Raw genomic sequence first — 14,357 nt, 5'->3', positions numbered from 1 at the left:
TGTGGGTGTATGAAAAGGTGTAAGAATTTGTATTACTGAAGAGCCAGGAGTTAAGGTTATTAAGTTTAATTTAGAGCTCTTTTGAGTTGTACATTTGCTTATGCGTGTTTTTAAGATCGTGTCTAAAAAACATCTTTTGTATAAAAACACAGTGTTTATGGATTATTTTGTTAGTCATAATATTGTAAAGCCATTGAATTGTGCAGTTGATGACCAGAGAGATATATACAGGATCTTACACACAGAAATGTACCGAGCCTTATACAGATTATGAATTTTCACCCCATGTAGTCGCTATGATTAATATTCTAACAAACGTAAAGCAAATTGCAACTTTAAATATATTGAAACTATTTCCTGAACGTGTTTATTGTTGGACAGAAAATCTCGAATCAGTAACAGGAGAGAGGAAAATATTGAGACCAACGACGGATTTTAAACCCCATTAACTGACCACTCACATAACATCCTACTCTACTAGGATGTTCAAATAGTTAATGCAAGGGTTGAACAGAAACAGAGTGCCTCACATCTTCCTTAACTATATTGTAAGAAAAATCGCGCATGTGGGTTAATATGCTCTGAAAACGGTCATGATTATATATGAGAAATATGTGGCGTTGTTTAATAATTGTGTACATATAATGTTAAGCTTGCAGTGTATGCGTATTGTATACTGTACATATTAGTCTTATATTTGTTAATACCAAATTAGCTTGTGAGTACCTGTACACGTTAGTCACATTGTTGCATATAAAGCACTCTGTTGCTTGTTCACAAATTATAGAACTCCAGCATGTAAGACATGTATACACTTCTCAGCCGTCCGAATTTAACTGTCACGTTTTCGAAATTACTGAAATATGAATTTCTACACCGATACGTGATTTCTTTTTGCTTTTATTTGTACTGTTATGACGTAGTGTTTCAGAGAGGAAGCACTACATATGCTGACATCAGAACTGTTTTAATGAGACACTGTCGTGATATGGAGCGAATAATTTTAGATTGATTCTCCCAATCATTGTGTGTTGTTCTTAAGGTATATCATTCAAGTGAACCAGCACTAATGAAAAATGTAGACATCAGACATGGCCTATAGCGGCTGCAACACCGCCGTGATGTGACGAAAATAATGTCAAAAGCCATGCGCATTGAACCAGAAACTAATAGAAGTTCTGTATTTGTACGGATATAAAATTATGTTGATATGGATGTAAGCCGTTGAATCATTTTAAGACACCAAAGTTTCCAGAAGACATAACTATATGCATGTTCGGTACATAGAGACTTTGTAAAGACTTCCACTCTTAAGTATATGTATCGTAAAACCAAGAATATGTACATATGCATCATTGTGCTGGAGTCAACTTCACACTCTCCAGCAGCTCAGGCTGGCTTCCTCTCCGGCCTTACGTGGGAAGGTCTGTCAGCAACCTGCGGATAGTTGTGGGTCCCCCCTCACGCCCCCAGTGTTCTGCCTGGTTTCTTCTCGCTATAATGTTGGCCGCCCTCGTACAAGTGAAATATTCTTGAGTACGGCGCAAAACACCAATCAAATAAATAAATCACAGTATGCAATATTATCCAAATCCACCCGTATATGCCTCACCTTGGTCAGGGAAGTGAAAAATTTTTCAATACACTGTTAAATAAACAATTGAATGATCATAGCTAATGCACGATTCCCGTAAAAATCCAAGTCCCTAACGGTTTCTGTCAGTTTGGAAAGAAAGACATTCACATACGACAAAAACGCAAATTCAGAGTTTTATTATAGTACATGAACGTGCAGAATTTTCAAATTAGCTGCTTAACGTTTCGACCTTCATCTCCTGGAGGTGGGTGGAGGACATCCTCGGCTGACGATCATCTGATATGGCGTATCTGTAACAGTGAAACGTCATACAATGTATTTATTGATTTGTGCTTTACGCCATACTCAAAGGGTATTTCACTTATACGGCGGCCAGCATTATGGTGGGAGGAAATGGGCAGAGCCCGGGGGAAACCAACAAAAATAATTTTTCAGATTTTCGGACTTGATTGAACAGTTTTATTTATGATGCCAAAACAGCCACGTCATGGCCAACGAAACCAGTTTCTTTAGCGGGTAAGTTATTGGATTAAGCCAGGGTAAAATTCTAGAAACTAATTACATGTACTCAACAATGGCACAACAATGTGGAGACAATAACAGCGTACTGTTAGCTTTTGAGTCAAATAAATATTCAGTCTCCTGACTTTCAGCGCTCTTGTGATTTGGCTATCTATACCAATGTCCAACCCAATCCATTCACATCCACATTCTTACTTTGGAAACATAAATGCAATACACACTGTAGAAAACATTGACACAGTTCCATCTATATCTCATACTGTACGTGGCAACACCGCATTTAGAAATCATATATGGACTCTTGGATCTCTTTTAAAAAGCTATTTCATGATCTCTCCTGGATTGGGAAATGAAATTCTTTTGTTAACGATCCAACATAGCCGCGAGTGCAAGCGTCCATTGGTTCAATATTAGATGATTAATATTTGAACACACTTATACATGTTGTGTTAATCGTACCACACTCGTATGGCTGTAAGGCAAAACAATGCCCGTGTGACGTCAGCGGAAACGTCAGGTGTTTTCTCGGCATATAAAAATAACTTAAGTAAAAAACTTAGGTTAAACTTGGTAACATCGTGGCACCTTCTCACTTAATGTGCACAATAATGCTTAGTTTGAACTGCGATATACCATTTATTACAAAAATAAAAATGTATGCCTTTAAACCTTCATTTGGGATATATGTATATATGCAGTGGTGTAGGAAGCCTGGGGATGGGGGTGGGGAGCGTGCCCCCGTACTTTCAAAACTGTGTGTGAGGGGGGTCATCATATGTTCTGGTCCCCTCACTTTTCAGCACAAAGATATAAAAAAAATACACCACAGAGAATGTTAATTGCTTTCTTTACTGTTTTGGATGTTAAACCATTTCTTTTAATTTGTTCAAAAAGATTAACACACTGTAATCTTATTGGTCAGATATTTTATCCCCGGGGAAAAGCGTTCATGTCTTCAAGGTATCTGAAATTTTGTAATTTGCAAAGCTGGGCAATGTAACCCAACATTCAAACAAAGTGAAAACTCGCGTCTATTAATTCGTGCGGAAGACCTCTTAGCCCTCACGCCCCTGGTATGTATGCATGCATGCATGCTTGGGGTTTAACCTCCTACTTAACAATTTCTATGTCATATGACGACGAGAAGTCATTTGGTGTATGTACACATATTGTGTCTTCTTGTGGCACTGCAAGTTCATGCCGCCAAAGTGCTGCCGCCATTGAAGTATCACGCCGAAGCCAGGCAGGATCAAATTCCATTTTTGGTATGATCCGACGCTCAGGTGGACGCTCTAACCATTAAGCCATCGAAGCGGTCTCATTTGGGGTATTTTATCGATGTACAAGTATAACCATTTGGCCTGGTAGTGTTAACTCTTCTCTTAATTCAAAAAGGCCTATCAGTGAATATACAAAAAGCACTACGGCTTACTTAATCCTTTGACATAACCCACGAGGTTTTTGTAGTTCTGGCCGGCATCACAATAAGCCCCTGCGATTTGAGAAATGGAGAAAGCCGTGACGGATGTGAAGCCAGTGGAACTGGGGAGAACCGTGAAATCCAGGGTGTCATTGTAATGGTTTTTCAGGGTTGTGTGCCAAGCCTGTGGAATATATGGCGTATTTTCTTAGACATATTTGAGCATGGAATGGATTTAGAGTTTTGATTTGCACTTTAATTGATACATCTGTATTTCTGATTATATGCAGAGCCTTGGTGACAAGAATTACAAATCAGAATATATAAACTCAAAATTATATACTATATCGACGACGGCATAAACTAGAAACAGCCATGTGAAAGAGTAATAAGCAGACTAAATCGAGCAATGTTACAATGAAGGCCCAATGACTAACAATTTTTTTTATAAAACGTGACCAACACATATGAATGTGAAATATATTGCACCTTGCACGCTGATAAAGAGCACTTACGATACCGCTATTTAGGTTAAACATGAATCGTATATTTTTTATGTAGAGTGTAAAGTTTTTCATACTTCCTTTCCGACTTCCTTCTCACTTTTCCCATAGCACGTCCTCTTTATCACGAAATTACTACATAAATTAAATGTATCTCTTTATCATCTTAAAGAAAAAATTGATGCATCGTTTGACACATTTACATTTTTCGGGGAATCCCGCCCTCCGCCCCAATCTTTTCCATGTACTGTCGTTGTAATGACAGGGATTATTATATGGCAGAAAACACTCGCCTGTAGGACGAAGTCCGCCGTTGTGTTGTACGGTCTCAAATCCTGGCCTCCTTTGTATGTATATCTGGAATCTGCACCTCCTAGACACCAGAACAATGAATAGATTGTTTGGTATATACATATATATGTAGAATCCTTTTTCAGGATGAACAAGTACATAATGTGTAAGAATTAATTAATTTGTTTTTGGATAGCTTGGAAACTTTTGTAGTCTGTGTCATTCATTTCTTCGTATATTCCGTGATGTATATAAGGTTGTAAGGAAAGGTCTGGGGACCTTTATAATATGGCTACGCTAAGAGAGAGAGGTTTCCAGGAAACAAAAATAGCGGTAAATTTATTCATTTATTTGATTGGTGTTTTACGCCGTACTCAAGAATATTTCACTTATACGATGGTTGTCAGCATTTAGGTCGGAGGAAAACGGGCAGAGCCCGGGGGGAAACCCACGACCATCCGCAGGTTAAAATAACAGTAAAACTGATCATCTCTGCAAAACTGTATGAATTTACTTTTAATACAGATTCGGAGACACATCAGTGACAAAATGCCGATATAGTTATGCAAGGTAAGCTCAATAACATGCTAATTTATGCAAGAACAGATATGAAAAGACTAAAAAGCACATGTATGAATCACAATGAACATCTTCCTAAAACTTACTTTCCTTTTGATTCAGTGATATTACAGGCAGAAAGAAACAGAGTGAGAACTGCACACAGTTAAACCAACTATAAAATAGATGTATTTCTACTGTTGGGAAATACCCGGACCACCCGGATTATAGCATATATAAATATAAATACTTTCAGTCACATTTATTTACCCTTTTTCAAGTTGTCCACCATCAAGTTATAAACATCAAGGGTTGATGCCTCTGTAAGAGTGGAAAAGTAAAAGACGTTGATCATTCAAAAAAGCATATATCGTGATCGCTGGACAAACATCTATTATCACATATGTAAAATTATAAAAAAGGGTCCATGCAGGAAAATCCACATATTACAGACGCGGCGTGTATACACGACAGAAGGATGTCGGAAGGTTGAGTCCGTGTATACAGGAAAGAGGTATATAGGTACACTATGTATGGAAAGGGGATATTAGCTGAAAGTTTGTTCCCCAACCGCATAATGCACGATAATCCGCCGGCTAGAGTTAACTTCCGTTTATATATGCAAGCCGGATATAGCACTACTGCACACGTAAATGAGGGGTGGGGGGCGGGGTGCCCTGGGAAACCACCTGACTTTACCCATATATCGTACTATCTAATAAACTTCCAGATGTGCAACCGGAGCCCACCCACCAAAGGTTTGGTTCGAACGTGACATCTTATATCAAAGTTTACTTGATAGGTCTTTTAAGCCGCTCTTCAGAATATTTTACTGATACGACAGCGGATCTTATATCTAGTAGCTAACAGCACCTAGCTATATGGCTGGTCTTGTTGGTATTTTTTCTCTAAGTGTATACATGTGTGCATGACAGTTGCATTTATATGTGTGCAGTGCTTTTGTGTACATATATGTGGAAATAAACATTTGTTTTATATGCTGTATACATGTATAAAAGTCTTCCGTACATATGTAAATAAACCGGACAAATATTCGTACATTTACAAAATAATATATATACAACTCTTTTGCACATATGTAACGTAAAATTCCTTTTCACTTATGTAGAATTCATTTGCACATATGTACAAATTTTTCACACGTACAAATTTTTCACCCATGTACAAATCTTTCGCACATACATATATGTACAATTCTTTTCCAGATACAGGTTTATGTACAATCCAATTTGTACGTATGTTTATTGGGAGATCATAACCCATCTAAAATAAAGTCGATCCAAACAATGTATTCTTTCATTCATTTTCTGCATGCAATACGTCACTGTTTATTTATGGACTCCCCCTGCCACAAGAGGACACATTGTATATACACACACCGAATGGTTCCACGTCGTCATATGACTGAAAAATTGTTAAGTACGACGTGAAGTCCCATAGATACATACTGTTTCTTTATGAAGTTGTGCTCGAACAGTAAAGAGGTAGTCCATAAGCACTGCTGCGTGACAGCAGAGAACAGCTTAAGGATCCGACTTTATCTAGTTTGGGAATCTTTTAGATTGATAAGGCATAAAGTAGTGTAAGTGTACTTATTTGTATGACTTTCACTTACTGAAGAAGAACTCCACTTGACAACAAGCATTTCCTGAAATCCAGATAACATTTGAAGACATGTCATACAGATGTAGGTTAGGTTATCTGCATCAAAACTTGCGGTAATTAGGAATGTACAATTTCTTTATTCATAAGATTGTATGAAATACCCAACAGGCTGCCAAAGCACAAGCCAACCTATAACGAAACAGCTTTCATATTTAAGTTTGTCTAAATACTCAATTTAAGTATTAAGTCTAATTCACCAATGAAGGAGCAAACATGCCAGATGTACATGTAGTATATTTGTCAAAGCCCAGCTCCATACAGAGTGTCGGCAATTCCATACGATGTCGGCAATTCGAGCCCCGCTACCAGGTGAGAAAAATACTGCTAGAGATCTTTCTGTTATAAGACTTATCAACTATAAGACAATCGCATGCAGACAAGACACATCTCACTGTTCGTGGGTTCTTGTTAGAAATAAGTGGTCGACGACGCTATACTGGTGGGCCATAGTATAAGTGAAAGCGACACCTTAGTATGAGATTAAACAAGTCAAATAAATAAATAAATATCACCGAATCATCAGAAAATATATCTTTATAGCAGGAACATCTTCATTCACACGTGCACTAGCCGCTCATGTATTAAGGGAGATAACTCTCATTAACATGACAAAAAAAGATCTTCCTGCTTTGAAAGAGAAATATCAAAGTAAACAGCATGTATAATGATACTGTAACGTGCACATGTGGGCGATGTTAATCACGCTTAAAGACGTCATCATCTTCCGCGTGACATTTATAATAGGGTAAGTATACAGTTTAATCACTGCTTTATACCTGTTTCACCATAAACGTTGCACATGTTGTCTACATCTATTTTTCACTCTGATCGCTCTTATTTCCTTAAAATGTGTCGTGTTCATGAGGCATGTCAGTTTAAAATAGAACATGATTCGAACTGGAAATAAATTTCAATCCCCTCAATTCCTGCAAAGCCGTCCTCTGCAAAACCAAGGTTCATTTCAAGGTTAGTTAACATTTTATGTTCTACACTGTTGTTACAGTATACACCTAAGGTGTTTACCATAAAGCGGCAATTTATTAAGAACCTCATGTAACACGACTCAATTGAATGAAATGTATGTCAAGTGGCCCATACATCAGTACGCCAATTGTAATGGCTATGTTTGCTGTGTGCCCCAGTTCCCCAGTTCAATAAATTGACATCATGTACTCAACAAGGTGGCCAAAAAAATAATAAATAAATAAATAACATATGCCTTTACTAATATTTATTTATTTATTTATTTATTAATATGACTGGTGTTTTACGCGGTACTCAAGAATATTTCACTCATTCGACGGTGGCCAGCAATATGGTGGGAGTAAACCAGGCTGAGCCCGGGGGGAAACCCACGATCAGCTTTAATAATACCCATACGTGGTACTATAGTGACGTCTCCACATGTGTATAGCCAGATCTGGTTGTCGGGATCTAGATTTGAACACACTATCTTTTGTTATCGGTAAGGAGGGACCCTGTACTGTTACAGTGCACCGCTGTTGTCATGTATTCCTGCCCTTTCCAGCTTATGAACTCACCACATGTGCCACAGTCTTCCCTGTCACAATCTGGGGGCTGACAACACATCACCACACCCGCGCACATCGCTGCAAGGAAACACACCCTCAATATACCCATTTCAAACTTCCTTGTGTAAATCGTCTACCTGTGCGTTTAAGTGCTGGGCTTCAACAATGCGCACGCAAATACGAAAACAAAACAGGCCGTCTGCTCTGAGAGCTATCTAGAGATGGAGTTCACGTGAGATTACCGTAGTGGGCGTTATTTGAGCATAAACCAATGCACGTGATGAACGTTATTTGCATGGTCATCCCGCTCAACATTGCACGTGCTACTGAAGACCCCGTCTCTTGAACTGCGTCTCTGGTGTCAATCGAGAAGTGACGAGCTGACGTGACCTAGAAACTGACAGGTTCGAGCATAAGCTCTACGTAGGTGCTGGCCTAGAAGTGGATTAGCACCTTTAATACTTTGAAACTGATCGGTGATAAGTACTGAAGTACATCGCCACAAAAAGTATAGCTCATTGGATTTATGAATCGCTATGATATAAAATAAATAAATAATTAATAAATACTAATATAGAATTATTGGTATAAATAAATGAATTAGCGATATTAATAAACACCACTATTTATCAAATTTCCCATTTTTTTTAACAGGAATTTCACTAATACCTGTTTCACTCGTGCTGCCATGTCTCGCCATTGAACATTGAGCAGTGTGCTGCATTAAATCACCGGCCTAGGCGAGACGGACCTGATTCTGCTGCTTTGCTGCTCGATGGCTGACCCTGCAACGTTCTCTTCTGAATATGCAAGAATTTTCGCCCAGCCTTTCGTTCGTAGCAACGAAGAGGGAGCAGTCATTTCCATTTCAACCAACGGGAATGATTTATCGACATCGATAGATAGATTAGCGATATCAATACATCATTTACTGATATTCATAAATTATTCAGCAATTTTGATAAATGAATTAGCGATTTTGATAAATCATTTACCGATATCGGTAAATATTATTGTCGATATCGATAATTTTTGATTAAATGTTTATTTGGCTTCCATAGAATCGGCCCTTAAATAGCAATCAGAGAAATAAAAAATATATAAAAATGAAAAGGAAATTTAAAAAAAACAAGCAAGAAATGAAAATTAAGAACGCGTTGAACATCACTTTTATTGTTCGAACATATAACCACGATTTGGCTGAAATATAGCCGACGTGGCGTTAAGCCTTAATGGTTTATTCATTCGAACAGGTCACTATGGTGTCTCCTTGTTGTAGACTAGTCTGAATACAGACCGATATATATATCGTGCTGCCTAACTGGAACTCCAAGCCTAAGGTACCAGGCAGGAAGGCCCTCTAGCTCTCGCATCAGCTAGACGTTAAAGGGACTTTTATCGCCTGCTTGTGAGAAATATATATATATGAGTTAGGCTTTCGCGCGAGTGCATGGTTATAGGACAAAGGCATCCTCTGTGTATGCGTAATATCAAGGGTCAAGTTTAAGTTTCGTAATGTTTTCTGTTTTAAATTTATCATTTTAATGCTGAACATTTTGGAGGCATTTACAAACCAAACTGAGTTTACATTCTTTTTAAGTTGAATTAAACCTTGTTGAAACCATTCTGTTTCGATACCTGAATCTGCGGGCAGTCAAGGCGAACCGTTGTCCTACTGAATTGCGACTGCCTTTGTTTTATGTTATTTATTTAATTGCTGTTTCACGCCATACTCAAGAATGTTTCACTTATATTATGGTGGGAGGAAACCGAGCAGAGCCCGGTGAAAACCCACTACCATCCGTAGGTTCCTTCAAGATCTTCCTACGTACGGCCGGAGAGGAAGCCAGCATGACTAACTGCCTGTATGGTTTTTGCTCAGAAGTTTGCTCCCAGTGTGAAACAGGAAGTTGTTTGAGGGCAGCTGAAGTGATACGAACCGCTTGGGTAAAATGACTACAAGACATTGAGATACTTCATACCACTCAGATACATGTAAAGTGACTGAAAATCACTCGATCAAAATGGATTAGAAACACTCAGGTAAGCCTCTTAATGAAAAGTGGCTGCAAACCACTCAGTTAATGTCACTGCGAACAAACTAGGTAGGCCTCTATGTGGCTACGAACCACCCAGGTAGGCCTTTGCATGAAAAGTGGCTTCAAACCACTCAGTTGAAATGGCTGCGAACGACCCAGGTAGGCCTCTACAGTAAAAGTGGCTGCAAACCACTCAGTTGAAATGGCTGCGAACGACCCAGGTAGGCCTCTACAGTAAAAGTGGCTGCAAACCACTCAGTTGAAATGGCTGCGAACGACCCCGGTAGGCCTCTACGGTGAAAGTGGTTGCAAACCACTCAGTTTAAATAGCTTCATACCCCTCAATCCTCTCACGCCATCGTCTTGAAATACTATTTTTGTTGTCGCTTTATAAAAGAAAAAAAGCAGCCGTATGCCCATTCTTCAGCATGTTTTATTGCACCCAATTCTCAACATGACGGTGTTATATGGATGATGGGAATCACACGTTCTCAGGCCTACCCGCAACCATGGACAACAAGAGCTTGTGGATCTACACCTAAAATGAGAAAAAACCAATGATACAAATCAAACGATTTAAGCTGGTTTATACCGACTTAAACCTACAGCGAAGTATAAAATAAATCTATTATTATTTTACACGTTTACAATAGCTGTATTTTATTACGATTTTACACCTTTTGAGAAATCAAATAACGTCACTGGTGATAGGCCGTACATGAAAAATGTATACCCGCTCGCGGCCCGAGATTCCTTACACGAAATATTCTGGGAATGGACGAAACCGGAAGAAAGGCTTGGAAGAAACCCACTGCAACACATTTGGCCAAGGTATATAATCGTCTTCGGGGAAAACCCACTAGAAAACTGGACCCTTGAGATCATCCACACCCCAAATGATTAATTACTATTAAACACGCAATGACACAGTATAGCTGAGGGCGCGTCTGTTTTCAGAGTTCTGAATCGACGTGGAATCTGCCCCAGATTTAACTTAAAGCAAAATCTTCAGTTTTGTACTGTCACAAAGGACAAAGGTAATTGTGTAACAGCTTATTAAATACAAACTAAATCTGTTACTGTTCTATTTGACCTCTGTACAACTGCATTGTTAAAGTCGTAAATATGTAATATGACAATATCGGTATTAGCTAATACACTTTTGAACAGCCTGGCTGTCCGGAACGTCCAGAGCAGAACGCCCGGAATGACCGATGGCATAATAGTGTAGGTCTATACTCACCAAACATCTTCATGAGAGCGATGAGGTTTTTGTAGTTCTGTCCCGCGTCACAGTATGCTGTGGCTATTTGTGATACAGAGAAGGCCGTGACCATCGAAAGCTTCCCGCCGATAGGTATTATTGTGAAGTCCAGCGTGTCGTTGTAGTGATTTTTCAAGGTGGTGTGCAGCCCTGTAAACAACGAAGAATACCAAAAATGGAAATAGCGGAACAAAGTGTATTTTGTGCACGACCTTTACATGCCTTCATTGTTAATATACGACCTTAGTGAACTGTATACTATATACATCATGTGTATACGTCTTGCGTGTTCGGTATTAGGTAGATACATGCATGATGGTCTGATTGTTCAAGATTAATCTCGGTAAAGAATGGATTCCAACTTGTGACAGAAAGTTAAAGCAGCTATCATCACACAACCCTTGTGCTATTTCTACCTTTTTAAAAACTATATATGAAAGTATTTATTTATTTACTTCATTGGGGTTTTTTGCCGTACTCCAATGATTATTTCGCTCATACGACGGCGGCCAGCATTATGATTAGAGGAAACCCGTGCCCATCCGCGGGTGGTTGGCAGACCTTCGCACGTATGACCCGAGAGGAAGCCTGCATGGATTGTCTGAACTTGAACTCATAGCGACAGCACTGGTGAGACTGGGTCATAGTTCTGTGCTATAGTACGCTAACCACTAAGTCACTGATGCATGACGATATTACTTTAGATGCATGATGATGTTCGAGTGACTGTAAACTTATACAGTTGGTCTAAATTGTCATTTTCTGATAGAGGCGATAATTAAACCTTTCTAACGCCCATGTAGATAACACTCTCAAATAATTGACAGGAAATTAGAAATTTTCACAGCAAAAAAAAAAAGAAAACAAATATGTGGAAAAATACCTCGCTTTAAACCGGTAACCATTGTATTGTAGATTGACAATGTGTCTGCAGCTGAAAATGGAATATTGATATCAAACCTTATTCACCAATAAATATTGCTTACAGATCACTATATCTAATGAATATATCTTTATCGAGACATCATTTCAGTATTAATAAACGCATTTTCTGAAACACGTTATCACTATAAAATTGTAAAGCTTAAAAGAATCCTTTTATGTGAGTTTCAGTCCCTGTGATTCAAAGCACATTACCTCCTTTTTTCGTACAAAGTCTATGTACCGGTAAGTAAATTGTAAAGATTAAGTTTATGTGATATAGCATTTCAAGCACCAAATGATTGTAGACTATCTTTTTCAGAAATACAGTTAATTTATTTATACTTACGCCAGTACACCTCTAGGCCACAGCACGCATTTCCTATATAAATCAGTGAATGCAAAGGCGTTATTTCTCCGAAAAATTCTACAACTAAGCTTCCTAAACTTTTACATGTAAATCATCATTCCAAAGACAGTTTCAACCTTTGCAAAAAGAGTTCATATACATGTATCAAAACTTTTGCGTAAATCAGTTTGCTTGCTCCAGCATCGCGATAATCTTTAATGAGTGCAATTCCGATTAATTACCAATAAATGACCAATTTTCTTCAATATGCATTTCCCACTGTAGTATAAGTCAAATATTCTTGAGTACGGCATAAAACACCAATCAAATAAATAAAGAAATAAATATACGCATTTCAACATTATATATATGATCCATACACTCTTGCCATTACGGCAGAGCTAACAGGCTAACAGAACGACAGACAACAGACAGATAAATATCCTCTAACTGGTGATACCCACGTTTCCCATTCCAATATGGTACCTTATGGTAATGCACGGCGACTCTGCCCCAAGCTGACTTGGCCATTGTCCCCTTGCAATACATAGGCACTAGTATACTATATGTATGCTACCCGTTTGCCCACTAAACGCCAAGGGCAAAGGCAGGAATAAACAAAAGACTAAACGGCATGGACCCGAATTACTTTGGGCGGGAGATGTTCCGCTTGGAGATTAATCGTATATATGTTCTGTCAACAGTGGTATACGCTCGTCATTAATTCTTACACCATGTTTAATATTAATTGAACTAATAATAGAAATAATATCTTCAAAGCATTGCTCGCTACTTGTAATTCTTACACAAGACAATTACTCGCCCAGTCGTCTAAAGCTTTGTTCTCGACGGCGGCCAGTATTATGGAAGCCGGACAGAGACAGGGGGAAACTCATAACCATGCCCCATTAATGGGAGGCTCGTGGGTCATTATGCCCGGCTGAAGTGCTAACCACCTTGGCCACGGGATGAACAATAGACTCCAAGTTTGGGTGAAAGTCACTTAAAATTGTTATTCATCTCTGCATTTGTGATGACGAATTACTTAAGCAGTGCAACGATATGGCGATAAATTCAGCTTGGTTCAGCATCGCAATTGTCGAGAAAACGCATACGTCATTTCCTCCACACATAAACCTGAACGCAGTCGTGTAAATGAACCAATTCCTACAGCTATGAAGAGTTTCTTACATCTAGTCACACATTGGGGGAGGCTTACCACAAGAGCCGCAGTCAACTCTGTCGCAGTCAGGAGGTTGACATTCATGCGTCAGCGTCACGTACAGGACAAGCACCAGGGACAGTTTTAGAGATGCCATTGCGACTGAGGTGGGAATGACTTCGTATTTAGACAATCACCATGTATATACATACACATGCAACTATATATCTGTAAACACCTATGCACATGTAGTATAGCCATACACGTGCATATCAGCAGGGGCGTTTTGCGCGTATCTTTGACGAGACGTGCTTCAGTGTAAGGCCACCTGACCTGACCCGAGCTGATTTTGACAGTACAGCCGTATACTACTAAAACTACATTATGCGAACTTAGAACATAAGGTTAATCTCATCTTGGTCTGCGTGAAGCCTGCGGCCCGTGGGTCCATACAGCTGAGGCGGCGTATTTGTGAATTTATGTTTATCATTTACCGTTGGAATGCATAGCGGT

The 14,357-nt window shown here is 38.9% G+C and overlaps 1 protein-coding gene and 1 long non-coding RNA gene across 3 annotated transcripts; both read right to left on the bottom strand.

The window, feature by feature from the left end:
- Positions 1 to 79: 79 nt before the first annotated feature.
- Positions 80 to 8,383, bottom strand: LOC135468241 (uncharacterized). 2 transcript variants are annotated; one of them, XM_064746384.1, is made up of 6 exons: positions 8,119 to 8,383; positions 6,528 to 6,560; positions 5,162 to 5,212; positions 4,336 to 4,415; positions 3,552 to 3,723; positions 80 to 1,887 (listed from the first exon to the last, which is right to left on the bottom strand). In XM_064746384.1, the coding sequence occupies exons 1-6, from the start codon at positions 8,216 to 8,218 to the stop codon at positions 1,829 to 1,831; spliced, it is 495 nt and encodes a 164-aa protein (XP_064602454.1). In that variant the 5' UTR covers positions 8,219 to 8,383; the 3' UTR covers positions 80 to 1,828. The 2 variants fall into 2 exon arrangements, with proteins under 2 accessions (XP_064602454.1, XP_064602455.1); XM_064746385.1 differs by lacking the exon at positions 6,528 to 6,560.
- Positions 8,384 to 12,293: 3,910 nt separating this feature from the next.
- Positions 12,294 to 14,067, bottom strand: LOC135466712 (uncharacterized). The gene is made up of 3 exons (XR_010444150.1): positions 13,902 to 14,067; positions 12,683 to 12,715; positions 12,294 to 12,346 (listed from the first exon to the last, which is right to left on the bottom strand). It is a non-coding gene; the product is annotated as an uncharacterized LOC135466712 (long non-coding RNA).
- Positions 14,068 to 14,357: the final 290 nt, after the last annotated feature.

This window comes from Liolophura sinensis, chromosome 6, assembly GCF_032854445.1.
Source record: "Liolophura sinensis isolate JHLJ2023 chromosome 6, CUHK_Ljap_v2, whole genome shotgun sequence".
Lineage (NCBI taxonomy): Eukaryota > Metazoa > Mollusca > Polyplacophora > Chitonida > Chitonidae > Liolophura > Liolophura sinensis.
This window is presented reverse-complemented; position numbering and strand designations above follow the sequence as displayed.